The 18870-nt window shown below is 41.4% G+C and overlaps 2 protein-coding genes across 4 annotated transcripts in view; one reads left to right on the top strand and one right to left on the bottom strand.

Moving 5' to 3' along the window:
- The first annotated feature begins 250 nt into the window (after window positions 1–250).
- Window positions 251–1752, top strand: LOC111141944 (NK2 homeobox 4). Its single transcript, XM_022494827.1, has 2 exons — window positions 251–713; window positions 1136–1752. Exons 1-2 carry the CDS (start codon window positions 263–265, stop codon window positions 1750–1752), a joined length of 1068 nt encoding a protein of 355 aa, XP_022350535.1. The 5' UTR covers window positions 251–262.
- Window positions 1753–8082: 6330 nt separating this feature from the next.
- The window catches only part of LOC111141389 (5'-3' exoribonuclease 2), a 92966-nt gene continuing 82178 nt past the window's right edge, over window positions 8083–18870 (bottom strand). For 2 of the 3 annotated variants that reach the window (XM_022493900.1, XM_022493898.1), the window contains 3 exons: window positions 16599–16662; window positions 10850–10988; window positions 8083–8616 (listed from right to left, as the gene is read on the bottom strand). In XM_022493900.1, coding sequence (XP_022349608.1) covers window positions 8551–8616; window positions 10850–10988; window positions 16599–16662 — 269 coding nt within the window. In that variant the 3' untranslated portion in view covers window positions 8083–8550. Of the gene's footprint in view, window positions 8617–9937; window positions 10989–16598; window positions 16663–18870 lie in introns of those variants that run through there. The other variant, XM_022493897.1, reaches the window with a different exon arrangement.

Raw genomic sequence — 18870 nt, 5'->3', positions numbered from 1 at the left:
CCTCCATTACGGGGATGGGGGGTAGAGAAAAAGATGTCAATGACCATTGTTTGCTCGTTTGGGATGTTGCTCCGCCCCCCGAGTCTGTCGTAAACCTGGCGGCGGACTAAAATAAACCCCAGATCCCGCGGCTCGGGGGCTCGCCGCGTCGCCGACTCCTCGTCACAGGCGCTGCCGCCGCAGCCGGGGTGGCGGTGACGAGCGGCCACCGCGTCCCGCCCGCGCCCGCCCCGGGCCCCCCTACCTGGCCGTTCGCCGAGCCATGTCGTTGAGCCCCAAGCACACGACGCCCTTCTCCGTGTCCGACATCCTGAGCCCCATCGAGGAGACCTACAAGAAGTTCGGCGGCGCCATGGACGGCGCGCCGCCCGGTCTGGGGGCGCCCCTGGGGGCCGCGGCCGCCGCCGCCTACCGTGCGCCGCCGCTCGGCCCCTCCTCGCAGGCGGTGGCGGGCATGCAGCCGCCCCACGCCATGGCGGGTCACAACGCGGCGGCCGCGGCGGCGGCGGCAGCCGCGGCGGCGGCCGCAGCCGCCACCTACCACATGCCGCCGGGCGTCTCGCAGTTCTCGCACGGCGCCATGGGCGGCTACTGCAACGGCGGCCTGGGCAACGTGGGCGAGCTGCCCGCCTACACGGACGGCATGCGGGGCGGTGCGGCCGCCGCGGCCACCGGCTGGTACGGCGCCAACTCGGATCCGCGCTACTCGTCAAGTGAGCGGGGCGGGCAGCGCGGGACTGAGGGCAGGCGGACGGCGCGGGCTTTGCCCATCGCAGCCCGGTGCGCGCGCGGAGCCGAGGGTCCCGGGCTCCTGCCCGGGGCGCGCGGGAGGTCCCGGGACGCGACCCGGGCGCGCGGGGCGTCCTGGGACCCAGCCGGGGACGCGCGGTGGGTGCCGGGCTCCTGGGCGCGCGGAGGGTGCCGGGACCGGGCTGGGGGCGCGCGGGGGGGTCCTGGGACCCGGCCCGGGGCGCGTGAGGGGTGCTTGGCCCCCGGACGCGCGGAGGGTGCTGGGACCAGCCGGGGTCCCACCGGCGTCGCGGGCCGCGGGTGTGAAGAGCTTGGGGCGGCGGCGGGAGCAGGATCCCAGCAGGCCTGGCGCTCACCCGGCTTCTCCCCTTGGGGCCCTCTCCAGTCTCCAGGTTCATGGGGCCATCGGCGGGCGTGAACGTAGCCGGCATGGGGTCGCTGACGGGCATCGCGGACGCCGCCAAGACGCTGGCGCCGCTGCATGCGGCTGCGGCGGCGCCGCGAAGGAAGCGCCGCGTGCTCTTCTCGCAGGCTCAGGTCTACGAGCTGGAGCGTCGCTTCAAGCAGCAGAAGTACCTATCGGCTCCCGAGCGGGAGCACCTGGCCAGCATGATCCACCTGACGCCCACGCAGGTCAAGATCTGGTTCCAGAACCACCGCTACAAGATGAAGCGGCAGGCCAAGGACAAGGCGGCGCAGCAGCTGCAGCAGGAGGGTGGCCTGGGACCGCCGCCACCCCCGCCGCCGTCCCCGCGTCGCGTGGCGGTGCCCGTGCTAGTCAAGGACGGCAAGCCGTGCCAGAACGGTGCCAGCACCCCGACACCCGGCCAGGCCGGCCCGCAGCCGCCGGCCCAGACGCCGGCGCCTGAGCTAGAGGAGCTGTCGCCCAGCCCGCCCGCGGTGCATGGGCCTGGGGGCGGTCTGGCGGCCCTGGACGCGACCGCGGGAGACTACGGCGGCGGCGTGCTCGGCGCCAACCTGCTCTATGGCAGGACGTGGTGACCGCGCGGGCGCCCCGGGGCGGGGTCCGGCCTGCGGCGCGGAGGCTGTGTAAGAAACTTCGAGAACGGACGGGGGAAACACACCGAAGCGGACTCTTACGTACACAGCGATCGGAAACTAATGAACGGGACGTGGAGAGGAGCAGCCTCTGCACCTCTTTGCTGGGGGTGGGGAACAGCGACAGCCCCGGGACTGAATAATACGACGCCAGGAGGCTGTGAGGTGGTGATTTGCTCCTTCAGAAGTTCCTGAATTATTCGAAAAGCTGGCTGAGTCCACATCCGCCACGTTCCTAACCAAAGCTCTCAAGAGTTTTAAAAGTTGGAAACTGTTGGTGTTTGTAGCTCAAAAAACCAACCCAGCTTTAATAACGAATTCTTTTTTGGAGTGGAACTTGAGAGATTAATTTTCAAAGGCCTCCCCCTTAAGTGCAATTTCATTAATGTTTGATTGAAAGTACATTGTAGCTCAAGGTGGATCATGCACATAGCAACATTATTGCAGGGGAATTATTGCCATTTAGGTAATAGAGAAATGGAATAAAAATAATCAAAATAACTGCTTATATGGATTGATAAAGCTTTTTAAGTTTAATGGCGATTTTAAAATGTTTTGATCGTTATTTGGCAAATGAGTGTTTCTATATTACTCTAAAAGAGGATATTTCCTACGGTAAGAAGCAGCTCATAAGAAGGAAGGGTTGTAAACTACTTCTTATGTGGAATCTGGTCTCCCAAAATCAGCTGATAAAATAAATGCACGCTGTATTTCCGTAGATCTGTTATTTGCTCTAAGTTATTTGCTTATCTGAATTTGAATACCTTGATAAAATACTAGAACAAGCAAACAAATTTGCTAAAATTGACATCAATCTATATATTTCAAAGCATGTCAAGAAAGAAGAGGTGATTTATTGAATTGTAATCAGAATGTAAAGAGTAAGAATTATTTATAATTTTCCCATCATATTTACAACTTAATAGGGGTTGCACACCGATTTTTGTTGGTGTTTTATTGTACAAATAATGTATTTACTCTTTAATATGCCAATTTATATTTCTTATGTTTCAAATGAATATTTAAATATAACTTAAAAGAATCTTAAGTACTTTTTTGGTTAAAGTCAAGTGGTCATTTTTCACTAAGTTGTATAGGTTTTATTTTGGTTTGGCTTTTTTCTCCACCCCCCACTTGCTGGCATGACATAACACCGCAGCTCAGTTTACTCATGATTTAAATAACTGGTATTGGAGTAAAAAGACCAAAAGCAAGCTGAAGATTGTTAGCTTATAAAACGAATGAAAATTAAAGACCTAACATGGATGAAGTGTGATTTATAGATGATCACAAATAGTTAACAGAGACCCGAAAACTCTTACACATTGAAGTTTTAGAATTAGTTTGAGACTGAAACATTTCATTTCACTTCATTGTTTGGGTGTTTTTCTGAATGTACAAAGTGAATCCTTCAGAAGGTGTTTTAGAAATTAAACTTGCACTTTCTCTAAACTGTATTTTACATAATAATAATAAAACTCCAGTCCCTTTCACAGAGGGAAAAAACAACCACTGAACAAGCAAGGGGATCAGTTTTATCAACAGTATGTGAATGCATTTTTGGGAAAATGAGAACTAATTTTTTAAAAAACTTTACATAAAAGGAAATAATTTGAGCGAGAAATAGTATAAAAATGGTGCAATACATCTACAGAAAATTCTCCCAATTTGGGTTTTTGCATATTGATAGAACTGACTTTCGAAATTTTTGCCAAGCTAGCATAATTATTATTGATATGCCAAATTTCAAAATGCTTGTCTATATTGATTTGATTCCCTCACATCAGTACCAGGATTCTGAAATTTAACTTCTAGGAAATGTGTTCCGAAAGTCCACATGGTTTGCAATATATATACCTATTACAACCCAATACTTACCAATAATAGCTTATGGACTAAAGGCTCCAATTAACATGTTTAAAGAAAACAATCTTCATGGACAATTTTTCCATTGATAATTTATTTCTGGAACAAAGAGTCTCTTAGATTAAGTGAACTCTGTATCCAAAAGATCATTAAGAAAAATCAGCCTTCTTTATACAGTATTTTCTAAAGTGTATTTGCTGTAGGCATATATTTTTCCCTTCAGCATTTCTTTAAGTAGTAAAGGAACCACTGCCAGAAGTAATCACTGCAGATGGCTTAACATCCTACACCCAGAAATGCACAGAGTTAATGTGTGCACATTCTGAAATTAGGATAAGGTTTGGTTCTTGAAACATTGGAATAGAAAATGTTTTTACTATAGAATTCTGCATTCTGATTAATGCAAAGCAAGAGCTTTTTTTCTTCTGTTGCAATTAGTGCTTTGCAGATCTTTTATAAAAACACAAACGGCCAGACTAGGTGAAACTCATTAACTGAAGAGGAGGATAAGTGTCTTCACAGCCAAGAGGGAGGGCCGAGGCAGGGTCTGAGTGGAACAAAGCCCTCTCAAAGTTTAGCAGAGGCCAGAGCAAAACTCGGTTCCAGAAATGCTAACTGCAGATGTGATATTTTCCTAAATGTTTTGGGGTTTCACAACAAGCTTATCTTTTCCAGTTGAGGCACAGAAACAAAAACCCAGAATCAAAGTTGCAGAGAGGAACAGCAGGGATTGCAGGTACTTTTCTGTAATCTTCATTCGGATATGAATTGAAGCTTTGAGTGTGTGGCAGTGTGCAATGTTGAAGGCGCAGGAATGGTGTTTTGTATAGAAAGCATGGAGGGTGTAACCCAGTTTTCTATTTAAAGTTTTGCTTATAATTAAAACCCAATGGTCAAAACAAGTAGCCAGACTTTTATCAACACAGATGTTGTGTCCAAACTCTATTCTGCTAGCAACTGTTTACTTTCAATTTAAAGCAAATCAGAAACTCTATCCTGGTCACTAACTGCAAGCACCTTCCAAAGAATGGCTTTGTTAGCTGCATTGAATACTGATGATTTAAAAGACTTTCGGAGTAAATTTGTGAACCACAATCACAAAGACCCATGGACTGGGTTTTTAGATATGAATTTGTGCATAAATAATGCATTATGTAGTGACAGTACAAGTTTCAGATGTTCAAAGCATGAATGATATTGCCCCATGGTTTAACACAACAGTAACTTGTGTGAAAAAAACCCTTTATGTTGACAATTTCGGTCCAGTTTTTTAAAATGCTGCTACTTGTCATGCCCAAACTCAATGAGACAGGGAATTAGGATACAATTTACTTAAAAAAAAAATTAGATTTTTTTTTTTTTTATTTTTTTTTTTTTTTTTTTTTTTTTACTGCTAGTGAGACTGCTAGTGAGAATTGGTGAGCATCTGGAGAAGATTCAGAGAAAATGGCAGACAGGCACTGCATTCACATTCCAACAGGAATTTGCTCTCCCTAGTAAGTACTTAGAAAACTTAGTGATTTCAGGATCACTTTTATTTTATCATTTTTCATTTTGGGGTAGTGGAAGCTTCTGGGAGAGTTTTTTTGTTTCATTGTTTTTGCTTTAGATGTATACCCGCAATTCAATGAAATGTGTACCCAAAATCGAATGAAATGCCTTTTATTTTATTTTTTTAAATCCCGTGTAACCTCTATTTCAGTCATTGTTTAGGTAACTTCTAATAAAGGTTTAACCACTAACATTGCGTAACTCTAAGTTGTGCTATTTTGCAGTAGTGAATATAGCTCTACTCCCATTTCACATACAAAAATCAAAGCATGTTTTCTTTTAGCCCTCCTCATTCCGTAAATACGAAATCCAGAAACAAGCAACACAAGAGATTAACTTTACCCTGAGTGGAGGAAAAATCTGTCGAGAAAGGGGCCATTTCTTATTTTATTGTTTGTTGACTTTTTTCCTAATTAGAAATAGCAGGACAGTCGATCTCCAGGAAGAGTCTGGCGAGAACTCAGCTCCCTGACCCTCTGGAGCGATCAGGAAGAGACGTCGGACTAGCGGGACGGAGCCTGGCAGCTCTCAGCGGTCCGGGAATGGAGAGTCTTAGTTGACTCTTAAGAGAATGTCTCAACTTCAGATTTCTAAATTTAGCTAAATTCGGTTACGCTCAGACTTAGAACTTAAAACTGCAGCCTCGGAAGGAAGATCTCCGCTATCCCCTTACAGGCTCGGTGTTTGCATTTCGTGCAGGGAGTTGAGACGGTAAAACGAGCAGGTGAGAAAGCCGCGGCGCCACTTCCAGGAACCGAGGGCTGCGGCTGCAATGATTCACTTTGGGCTTGGCGGCGGCCGAAACCACACTGCCCAGACTGCAGGTCAGGGGTTTGAACTTTCCTGCGCCCACCCTACTAGACACCGGCAGCTCGCGGGGCTCCCGAGCCGGTGAGCGGCTGGACGCGGGTCGGGGCGCGGGCGGGAGAGGCAGCGGGCGCCGAAAGGAGCCGGCGGATGGGGTGCGCTAACTCGCTCCGCCGGCGCGCCTGGGACCTTGCCTCAGAGCAGCAGCCCGTCTGTCCCCGCCGCGCCAGGCCAGTGGCTCCCGGACGCCGCCACCGTCCCGCCCGGCTGCGATGTCACCGCGCCCCGAGGCCCTCGACTCGGTCGGAGGTGCGCCCGACCTCCAGTGCGCCCGACCTCCAATGCGCCCCACGGAAAACGGGAGCTCCCAACCCTCAGCTCCACCCCGGCCCGCCCAGACGTCCCGCGCCCTAGGACGAAAATTAACCATAGCTCATTACACCCAATTTGCCTTTGTAACGCCAAATGGCAATCTAATAGTTTGTGGATGGCTTTGTTATTTTAACGTGCATTACCTCATTTGATCCTTAAAGGGAAGACAACTGCTCATTAAGGGCCCTTAGAGCCACAATAGTATCATTGTTCCATGTTCTAAGATTTTTAAGCATCTTTAATAGGAGACCCTGAAAACAGGTCTCCTACTTAGATAGTATGAGTAGTTATTTAAATGGGGTCCATTAACTATTTTTATATCCAAATATGGAGGGAATGCTTATAGCTTTAAATATTCTATTTGAAGTTCTAAGAAGCGTTCATTTGTTGAAATAATAGGACATTTTTCTGGCAGATTCAGACTTGGGGGGACAAGTTGGAAGGAGAGGAAGGAGGAGTAAGGAGCAAGAGGAGGGAGCAAGGATGAAGGAATGCAGCAGACCTGTAAGTGAGGGTTCATCTAGGGGGCAGGTGTCCTCCAGGACACCCCACCAGGTAGAGGGAATCTAGCTGGCACAGCTTTTCCATCAGGTTTTTGGCTTAGATGCTTTCAAAATACTTTAAACATTCAAATTAAAAAATTTTAACAGTTATATGTAACTGTGTATAGGACAAGCAAAAACAATTATTTTATACACACTCATGACAGCTAAAAATTAAACAAAAACCAAAAATCTGAGAAAATATAGGTTTTGTGGAAGTGTGGGTTTGGGGTATCTATGAAGCTATAGAGAGTAGGACATTTATATGGGCTGTCTGGAATATGAAATACTTGATTTAGGTGGCTATTCATTTGTAGTATTTGGAACATAGAGAAATTTAAAAGGTGTTATCACTTTAACATATTGTGAAGGTTATAATGGTTGTGTTAATTCCCAGCAGAGAGGCTTTGTCTCAACAATGAAGGACCTTTCTCTATTCACCCATCACCAGCAAAGAACTCAACAGCTTCAAAATACCTTCTTATTTAAGATTAAGGTGGCCTTTTCTCTGCATAGGCTAAGATTAACAAGTGTGCCTTAGTTGAACTATTAAGCAAAAATGTCCTAAATCAGAAGGTCAAAGAAAAACCTTATTCTACAATCTTAGGCTAGAATAAGCAAATGGTAACAAAGCAGCAAGTCTTTACACATGTGTGTAAATTTGTTGTGGCAAACAAATGAAAGTGCATATGGAAATGCCATGTATGAACATCAAGAATAAATTTAAGGAGTAAGTGTGCTGACTAGCAAAAAAAAATGAGTACAAACTGAAATTATTACAAAATAATGCAAAAAATATGCTAAGGAGCACAGGCTAAGTAGCTACAAATTAAACTTTTCACCTTTTCTTAAAGATGTAAAACTAGCCTTAAAACTGAAGGACAAGTCCATATGAAAATTTGTAAAACATAAATAACTTATTCTTAGAGATTGTATAGTTAGCCAAGTCAGTAGCTCACATACTAACATATGAGTTCGTTGGGTTGTCTTGCTTCTTCATTGGTGTTCTTTTGACATCTAATTTTAGAAATGATTGTCTGAAAAAATGACTTAAAACAACACATGGCCAAGATTTTCAATGTTGAAATTCTGTAATAAGGACACAAGACACCAAAGTTTTCATTTTTTTTTTTTTTTTTTTTTTTACTAAAGTCCAGAAATTTCCATAAGACAAGTACATTAATGAAATGTTTCCAAAGAAATACTGAACAATATATACTCTAGTTAGCTGAGGGTTCCAGCTCAGGAGTTCATACCTAATTCTTGTGCATTAAAAATCAGCATGGATCTTAGATGATCTAGAATATACTGTGTTTTAAAATCCACAGCTGGTTTGATTTTAACCATAATGAAAAACCAGTATTCCTATTCCATCAAATGTGTTTTACAAGCAATAATAAATTCAGATCCACTGTATTATACAACACACATCTTTGGAAAGCAACATAAACAGTGAGATCAGGTCAGTAGAAATATACACAGTTAAAAGAAATACACAAAGTACTGTAGTTTTATTAAAAACTACTACTTGAGAAAGAAATCTTTCCACAAATAGCATAGAATTGTAGAATGATGAAAGGATTTGGGAAAGCTTTACAAAAGCCTAATTCCAACTGTATCTTCCTGAGGGTGGTGGCAAAGGGTATTTCCTTCCTTCTCTGGGATATCCCTGTAAATAAGCAAAAGCGAGAGTTTATCTTCTGGATTAACACCCCTTCAAAGAAATTAATTTTACATCTCTCTGGAAAAACACACCACAGAAGCTGAATATGTCTTAAAAGTATTTAACATGGAAGGTCTTTCATAAATAGATGCTTTAGGCCCCCAGTTTCATGCAAAGCTTGCTATAAATGGTACAACTGAAAACTACCCAAAGGAGCTCTAACACGCACTTAAGAAACTCCTTAAAATGCACACAAATGAACTACAGTTGAGGGACCTGTGTAAAAGACTAGTGGTTCTCAATCTTCCCTGCCACCCCTGGCAGTAATTCAAGTCACATTGTGGTAAGATGTCCACATCATCTTTAGACATATGCTGGAAAAATCATTTTGTTTAACCAAGACAAGAGCTTGATAAGGCAGCTGAGGCCTAATGAACTATTAATTTTAGGGATTTTTTTTGGGTATGTTTAGCTATAAATAGTAGAGTATTAAGTAACACATTAGATTATTACATAATTACTAGTGACATTCACAACATATCCTAGTAAGCTTACAAATAACATTTCTGTACAAAAAAATTCCCTCACAATTCCCTTTCTAGGCCTCTAGGATTCTGAAACAGACTCCCCACCCCACACCCTGGCCCCGTGTTGTCATTCAGTGGTTTAAATTATAATGAGTATGTGTAGACCATTAAGGCTTTATTTTTAGTCATATAAACTTCACTAAATAGAGTGGTCATAATTACACTGTTTTTAACAATGAACTTCTGCAATTTAACAGTACTTCAAAACCTGTGATTTAATAAAAAGTATCTGTAAAAAGAGAGAGTGAGAAAAAGAAATGTATTTGTAAAAGGTCCTAAAAGAATTATAAATTTACCAATTGGTTTGTATCTTCTAAGTGAATAACGATTTTACCTGCTGTAAAAACAGAGAGTTCCTTCCAGGGAAGACCTTCTCTGAAGGAGATGAGAAACCAGAGGAACTGGGCTCAGAAGAACCCGGCAGCCAGGCCACAGCTCTGCTGCCACTGCTGTTTCCCACTTGGAAAAATAAGGTAATCAGACTAAAAATTCTCCAGGGTTTCTTCTAGTTTATAAGTATGTCCCCATTTCAGTAATACTCATTTTGTAGACTGCCTACTATCATCCCATCAACTCTTCAGCATAAAATGGCAAACTACTGATATGATTTTTAGACCTCTGGGGCTGACAGTAATTCAAAATAAAATTCTATGAACAGATTTTAATAAATTTTAAAATTCTCTCAAAAGATAATTAAATGATTATTTTCTTATAAAGTGAATAGCCTTGTAAAAAGATACACAAAAATGTGTAGAAGAAAAAAAAACATCTTTCTAAGCTGTCAAAAGAGAGGTCTTACACAAAGGGACCGCATGCCAAGAACCTGTGTAAGAAAATTAATATTCGAAGCACTGCAAAAGGCCTGTAGGCAACACAAGGTAAGCAATTTTAAAACCACTTCACATCACCACAGGTGCTAAACTCTATGAACACTGCACACACTAAATCGGAGTATTCAGACCCTGTTCTCTGGCAAGGATTTGATTGCAGAGCACGTAAATACTAGCCAGGTGTCAAATGGCTGGGGGGACAAATAGACTGAGGCAAACAGACCTCTGTCTTAAATTCTGCTTAAACTGGATACTTTACAGAGAAGGAAATGAAGCTCACACATGCTAAATAAATTTGTCTAGGAATTGTTATACTCATTGTAAAGCTATTTAAATTTAGCTTAAAAATATGTGGGAAATAATGAAGGAGATATTTCTTTCCATGAAAAGGGGTATCCCAGATGAATCAAGACAGAGGAGACTTCTAAGATGAATAAAGGTAACAGCTAAAAGGGTAGACTATTGCTTTCAGCTTCTACAAAATTATCTACTATGAAATCTAGTTTCTACTACTATAAAGAACATCCTTAAAGGATAAAAAAATGTTTTGGCAACTGACTCTATTTGTGCTAAATATTACTGACCTCTATGATTAAAAGGACTCTGGGGCTGGAAAACCTTTAGCATCTTCAGGGTGTAACAGATAGAGTAAGGCACAGACTCACTCTATATACATTTTAAATTGAGGGACCCAAGTTCAGCTGACTGACACTATCAGTATCTCATCCAGAAATGTTTTTAGGAAAATACGGTGTCCTGAGAAGCATGGCTAAGTACCAAGTGTGCAGTGTGCTTTTCATGCCACAGCCCACACTGTATCACCTGTCTCCCTCCACGATCATCGCGTCTGGGTGGATACCCGCCAGGTCCAGCCAGCATCTGGTACTGGTTTGGCTGGAAGGCTGCATTTTGGGTTTGGAGCATCCGGTTCCATGGTAGCAGAGGTTCAGCCCCAACGCCTCTGTGGAGAAGTATTATGTCTGCATTATAAGTCAAACCTGTTACATAGCTCAAAGTATCAAACTGGCTAGCATCATCTCCAACTCTTAGGACAATCAAATTTGCCTGCATTTGTCAAATGGGACGTACAGCATCAGAGCGACCTTTATGCCCCTCATATTCAACGTAGTCTAACATGTTTAAGTATCAGCATTTAAAGAAAAGGGATCTAAACACGAATGAATCAGAAACGTAGGACTTAAAATATTTTGTTCATTTTCAACTATGAAATTTCCTTTTTGGTCACTTGAATATTTGGACCCAAGATCACCAAGTTGGTTACATTTAAGACGCTATCCAAAGAGTAAATATGTACAAGACAGGAAAATGGGCTTTATTTTTAAAAATGTCTAGACTCGTTCTTGGAGTCCATTCTTTCTAGTTAATTGCAGGTTGCAAATGAATTCTTACTGCTCAGTATTTTGAATCTAGGGTAGGGGACTTGGCTGTTTTTTCCCATCCATTATTCTGCTCAATATGTCAGAAGGTCTGATCGGGAGGAAACCTTTTCAAGTTCTATTGATGCAGTTTTCAATTGACCACGGTGACCTAGCAACATGAGCACTAATTGGCATGGGCTGACTGGCATTTGGTGTACAGTTTACATGGGAACACAAATTCAACAGCTATTATAACCCAGTTTGCCGGCCCAGATTACTAGTCAAAAGAAATGTTTTAATTGTCTTCAAGTGCCTATTTTAACTTTGCAGATACAAAGCAACAGGTATGATGTATTAAATAATAATGTAAAACTGTCACATAAACAATGTAGCCAAGATACACCTTCTAAAGATAATCACCATGTAAGACACAATTTTATCGAGGCATTTTCAACTTCCATTTTACAGAACAGTCACTATAAAGAATAGAAGCAAAATTCTCCAATATATTTTTAACACCAGATGCTTTGAGGCCATTACAGATTTTAGGAGAAATCACAGAATTTTAAAATTGCTAAAGCACTAACTGCAACCATACCAGCATATGAATTTCACTTCCCAGGTGCTGGGGGTGGGGGGAACAGCTTGAAGTTGGGCTCACTGGGTAATGCTGGGTAATGCATTCTTCTCACAACTATTCAAACCTGAATCCATCCTCTCTACCCTCCCATTCTCCTTGCCTTCACTTGGAGCTTGTTTTTGTTTTTGTTTTTTTTTAATACCAAAGATAATTCTTTTTGTGTGATGACTCAAAGAACAACTCCTTGAAGAACTATAGAGAAGCCAATACTATTCTTCACAGTTAGTGGTGAAACCAGAGCTTTAACCAATAAAATCTGCTGTACTCAAAATAAAAAATATATCTCAGAGGGAATATCCATATATTCAGGGCTTTTATTATTTTTCAGGCTCATTACTAATACAAATATATTTTAGCAAGAGTGTCCCATCTCTTTGGAAAGAACAATTATGCAGAGAGACAGGAATGTTCTCTTCTGATCTCTAAGGAGTGAAGGGTTAATATTTTGTACTGTAACCAAGGAGGCTTATCAAAACTGGGCCATTAACATAAAACCGACACACCAAAGATGCAACTCACACATTGTGTTAACTGTAATCAATTTTTATTTTCAGTTCTGCAATGATCAAACTCACTCAACTGGGCTTCTGGAAAATCTGCTGGTATGGACGATATTATAAATGCAATTTTACATTATTTTATATTCTAAAAATAGGTTAGAAACAAAGCCACAATTTAAAAGCACAAAGTCCTCTTTTTGTTCAAAATAATTACTTAAAATGTTTTTGAAAGATAATTTTTATAAAAATATTTTAATTGAAATTAAATAGAAAGAACAGTAGGAGGGACAGGTACTATCCTCTTTTGCTTTTTACTGGCAGTCCTTTCTTTTCTACAGGTCTACCATATTTCTATACTAACTGTATTAATTTGCAAGTAGTTACAAGTAAATTTACCTTCAAAAATACACTTTAAATCTGGGACCAAAGTATTGAGGTTGACACATTTTACCTTTTTTAAATTAGTAGCTATCTACTGAGACAACTTACCTGAGGCATTTGGCATCATGGATGGCAACTACATATATATATTTACATTATTGCCAACATTCGATTTTCTTTTTTTAAAATGTTTTTTAAAAAAATTTAATTCCAGTATAGTTAAAACACAGTGTTAGTTTTAGGTGTACAACACCGTGATTCAACAATTCCATACACCACCTGGTGCTCATCATGACAAGTGAGTGTCTTAATCCCCATCACCTATTTCACCCATCCCCACCCACTTCCCCTCTGGTAACCAGCAGTTTGCCCTCTATGGTTAAGACTCTGTTTTTTGTTTTTTTTTTTCTATGACAACAATATTCTTAAGTTTTGGGACGCCTGGGTGGCTCAGTCGGTTAAGAGTCTGCCTTCAGCTCAGGTCATGATGCCAGGGTCCTGAGATGGAGCCCCACATCAGGCTCTCTGCTCAGCAGGAGCCTACTTCCCCCTCTCTCTGTGCCTGTCCCTCTGCCTACTTGTGATTTCTCTGTCAAATAAATGAATAATATCTTAAAAAAAATTCTTAAGTTTCTAAATTCCCATTTTGGAAAGTAGCTTGCAATATGAAGTCACTACAACCAATCTGGATATTTTAAATTTATATATATGGCAGTTTTTAAAGATTTTCCATGACTGACTAAGCCTAATGCCCATAAGTTAAAAAGTAAATGGCCACCTTGGATATGGCCAGAAAAGAGAAGCCCTCCCTGGCAAGAATTACACGCACAACAGGGCAGAACTCTAGCGACGAAGAGAACTCAAATACTCTCTACCATTCACTCAGTTTGAGCTGGCCCGTCTCTGTGCAAGAAGGCAAGGGTGGGGCAGTTCCTGTTGTATTTTTTTTTTTTTTTAAGATTTATTTATTTTTGAGAGAGACAGAGAAAGAGAGCATGAATGAAGCAAGGGTGGGGCAGAGAGAGGGAGGGAGAAAGACATCTCAAGGAGACTCCCTGCTGAGCATGAGCCTGAGGTAGGGCTCTATCCCACGAGCCTGAGATCATGACCTGAGGCAAAATCAAGAGTCAGATGCTTAACCCAATGAGCCACTCAGGTGCCCCCTGTTGTATTTTTAAATGAAATGAACATATGGAGTATAGATACTACCTCAAAGTAGGAAAATTCAAGAAACAGTGTATTTTAGCAAAAAAAAGTACATTCAACATTTTGTTTTCTAGTTAGGGTTCTCAACCAAATACCCAAAATAGTGCAGTGGGCAAGTACTGAACTAATAATAAGGATCAGGGGTGCCTGGGTGGCTCAGCAGGTTAAGTGTCTGCCTTTGGCTCAGGTCATGATCCTGGGGTCCTGGGCCCAAGCCCTGGGTCAGGCTCCCTGCTCAGTGAGGAGCCTGCTTCTCCCTCTCCTTGCTGCTCCCCCTGCCTGTGCTCTCCCTGTGTCAAATAAATAAATAAAATCTTTTAAAAAAAATCAGTAAAACTGGTTCCAGTAAGAATTCTACTACTTACCAGTTGTGTCACATCTCAGTAAAGTCAAAGTGACTACAAGTTTTTATTTTCTCCTCTACGCCTTGTGAAATCAGAATGGTTAGACACACTTGTCAGTCTGTATCTGCTAACAGGCTAATGGACAAATTTCAGGTGGCTGAATTCAAACTTTGTTTTCTTTATGAATGTTATGCTTCTTAAATGACATGGTCTAAGAATTTTCTTATGCTCACATTTAACTTCTGCTTTAAGGTAGTATTTCAAGTTTCCAACTAAAATTAGACCAAAAATGAATCCACAAAACTTGTCCCTAACTGCTGGGTTCACAAAGACAGTCAGGATACAATACGAGTACTTGGCTAGGGCAGAAGAACAAAAACCTGATGGAAATCAGGACAATGGTGATGATCTTAGGAGATCTTTCAGTGTCTAGAGGGAAGCAAAGCCACTGGAAATGAAGAAAGAATGTCTCAAAAGTGGAAGGAGATCCTTTATTTCCTCTAAGTCCCTACAGCTTTACTATAACATTATGTTCACATAAGCATTCTAAAAAGTTGTTTGTTCAAGTCAAAGTTTCTTAGTAAAGAATGGTATAGAAGAGAAATGTATGGAAACTGCTCGACTGCTGTGTACCTAGGTTTCCTCATCTGTAAAAACAACATCTACTTCAGAGGCTTGCTAGGAGGAATAAATGAAGTCTTTTCTAAAGGCATGTTCACTCACAGTGCTGACACTTCGTAGGCAGACTGTAAAGGTTCTGCCTACGAACCCTTATTATTAACGACACGGGAGAGAAGCAAGCAACAAACTAGGGAAACTGAAAATCAAACTCAACAAACTTAATGCAGAAAGACAGTTACTTAAAATGAGATCAGTTCCAATGTGGTAATTTGTAATTTAGGAAAAATTTAAGCCTTACTCATTTTCTAATTTGTCTGAAAATGGTAGTATCCCAAAGATGTGGAAGTAGGGTATGCTTGGGGCACTTATATTGAAAACAAAACATAAATTCAGGCATTGTATGAGTCATCTTAAATTTAAAAAGCAGCTTGCACTAAGTAGTTGCTACTATTAATACATAATTTAGTAACATGATTTAATCTTCTTGAAGAAAATCACGAAATGAAGTTTGGGAATCTCCAAAGAAAGTTTTCTTAAAAGGGGAGCAACATTTATAATCCCATTCATAACAACACTTTTATTCATTTCAGATGATCAGACTGCTAAAACAGTAAAAGAGAGGGGAACAAAACAGATTAGAATTGGGAAGGCAAAGAGGGAAGCCTTACTATAGGTTTAATTGGTTTCAGCATTTACTGATGCTGGCAAACCAGCATAAAATGATAGGTTTGAAAGCTGTCCTGTAAAAAATTATTCTACAGATGTTAATATAATTATTCATAATATGCCTAGCTGTCTCGTCATGTAGAAACCACCTGACTTAGGAGCACACAACTTATCAATGAAAGAACATAAGTCAAACATCCCTTGTTATTAAACCATGTCACACTCTTCCTAGTCCCCAGTACTTATTAGACTGCAGATCCCATAATCCTTTTCTGAGTCCCTTCTGCATTTAATTCAGTTCAGTCTTAAGCAGTTAAAGAAACTGTTTTCAGTGGCAACTAATAACTACTGACCTACAGTGACACTGCCCTACAATAGGCTTGTCAGCCCTGAAAAAGTTGTACCAAAGAAGCTGATTAGGACTTCAAGAGGTCTGTAGCAAGAATCAATGGTTGGTCTGTACTAATGCTGTGTTGCCCGCACAGAAATGATAAAAGTGGAACACCATTAGTTATGCCTCATTAAGCTGCACAAGCCTTCTAAAAAGAAATTTGTTTAGCCTGACCAAAACCTAATACAATTTTAAGCCCTCTGTGTTGCATTTTTCAGGCCACCTTAAAACATTCACTAAAATAAAGGGCAAGGACCAAGGGAAGTGGGAAAGTATATAAAGAGGAGTCTTTTAATTCAATGTGTTAGGCATCTATTTTCCTAAAAGAAGCACAACAGAAACTGTTTAGAGGGAAGAAAGTACATTTCAAACCCTGGAGAAAGCCCAAAACTCAAATGTTGATGTGGAAAAATATTTAAAAGTCATGTTTGCTTTAATATTACCTGTCAAATCTTTGCTGCTGGAAAAGAGGAGGAGGACCCCGCCAGGAATCCTGTGGCCTCATATCTGGAAAATAAACAGGGAAGGGTCAACAGAAGATTTTAAGTAATCACAACTATAAACATCCTAGAAGAGAGCACAGGCAGTAATTTCTCTGACATAGGACACAGCAACATTTTACTAGATAGGTCTCCTGAGGCATGGGAAACAAAAGCATAAAATAAACTAGTGGACTACATCAAAATAAAAGGCTTCTGCAGACTGAAGCAAACAATCAAAACTAAAAGACAACCTACAGAACCAAAGATATTTGCAAATGATATATCTGAAAAAGGGTTAGTATCTAAAATATATAAAGAACTGACACAACTCAACATCAAAGAAACTCCAGAATTCAATTAAGAAGTAATCACTATTCAGCTACCCATATTATATTCTTATAAATAAAAATTTCTTGAAAAAAAAATCTGAGACAAAATACAAACTAAATAAGCTAGCATAATTATACAAACTACAAATGTAAAAAGACACAAAATCAACAGGGTCAGTAAATTTTTCATTATTTTTCCTTTGATAATGAAACATAGTTTCAAGAGTCTTAGTCATTAAACTCCAACATTTCTCTCTCACTACCTATGTATGTATGCATGAGTATGTAAAGGTATGTTTTTCACATTTTTATTTTAAATGCTGTGCAAAAGAAAGGGATTTAGGTTCTTTTCCATAAATACAACTGGAAGAATAGTAACTTCAATAGAAATCCTGAGAATTTCCCCTTAAGCATGGAAACTGGAAGGAACTCTGGCTTACCTAGCTATCACAACAAAGTGGAGGGCATGCATTTCTCCAACACAGGCCAGAAGATGCTAATAAAGGGACCACCCACTTTTCCATTGTTTTCTGAGACTCAAACTTTCTCCTCTAACACAAAGCTGAACTGGCAACATCTGACTCCAAGGAATAACTAAATGGCTGCTACGCCTGCATGTAACCAAGCTGAAAGGAGCAGCCCCAAACACTGGTCAGGCGGGCACTCAGCAGCTCAGCAGGTCATGTAAACCAAGTGCTGCTCTGCTCCGGTCTCCAGTCTTGCAGTCACCTTGGCCACCCTTCAGCAGGGTCTGTGTGTGACCTAATTAAAACAGCTGGTTCCAGGAGTTGTCTAATGAGTTCACTGTGTGAGGACAGTAACCTCCTCCAGACTCCTGAGACCCAAGGACAACAAGGCTTACCATAATGTATTCAGACTCACATTTTAATGGAAACACAAACTAGAAACATGCTTTTCAAAATTACTTCCTTAAAGGAAAGAAGAAATGAAAGCTTATCTCTGGTTAAGAACCAAAAAAATGCAATCTGGGTTTACTTAAAAAAGGGAGGGGGTGGAGAGAAAAATGGAATTATGCTTTAAAGCCCCACAAAGGAGAACATGGAACAAGCAGAGGATCTAGCTGTTCACATGATTACAGTGTGAACAACTACTACTGTTTTGGGCTCTCCCAACCTCAACAAGGCTGACATTGCCCCCTGAAGAGTTTTCCTAAAGAGATAACCATCCTTGGCCAGAGCAGGGGGGCAGCCAAAGCGCACTGCGCCTCGGCCAGCACGAAGTGTCCAGCAGCCAAACCCACAATAGATGCTTCTCTTGGAAAGCAGCAGGAAGCCTTCACCACCATTATTTTCATGCAGAGACCCATTCTGAATTGAAAGGTGGCATCTCATTAAAAAAAAAAAAAAAAAAAAAAAAGATATCTTGCCATTTTCAACAATGTGGATGGATTACGTTAAGGTAATTACTTAAGAGGGTATTACTTTAAGCGAAATAAGTTAATCAGATAAAGACAATTATCATATGATCTCACTGATAGGTGGAATTTGAAAAATAAGGCAGAGGATCATAGGGGAAGGGAGGGAAAAATGAAACAAGATAAAACCAGAGAGGGAGACAAACCACAAGAGACTTAATCTCAGGAAACAAACTGAGGATTGCTGGAGGAGAGGGATGGGAAGGATAGGGTGGCTGGGTTATGGACACTGGGGAGGGTATGTGCTATGGTGGGCGCCGTGAATTGTGTAAGACTGATATATCACAGACCTGTACCCCTGAAACAAATAATACATGTTATATGTTATATGTTAATAAAAAATCAAGAAATAAAATAAAATCTAAGAAAAACATAAAAAGGAAGGTGGCACCTCTAGTCAATTTCAATTAAGACCCTTTCCATCTCTTAAAAGCCATTACTAGCAGAGGTCAAACTGAGGAACACTGCT

Source organism: Enhydra lutris, unplaced genomic scaffold (assembly GCF_002288905.1).
Source record: "Enhydra lutris kenyoni isolate GAN:26980312 unplaced genomic scaffold, ASM228890v2 scaffoldscaffold6, whole genome shotgun sequence".
In the NCBI taxonomy this organism is placed as follows: Eukaryota; Metazoa; Chordata; class Mammalia; order Carnivora; family Mustelidae; genus Enhydra; species Enhydra lutris.
The sequence above is the reverse complement of the archived record's forward strand: the minus strand, read 5'-3'. Positions and strand labels throughout refer to the sequence as shown.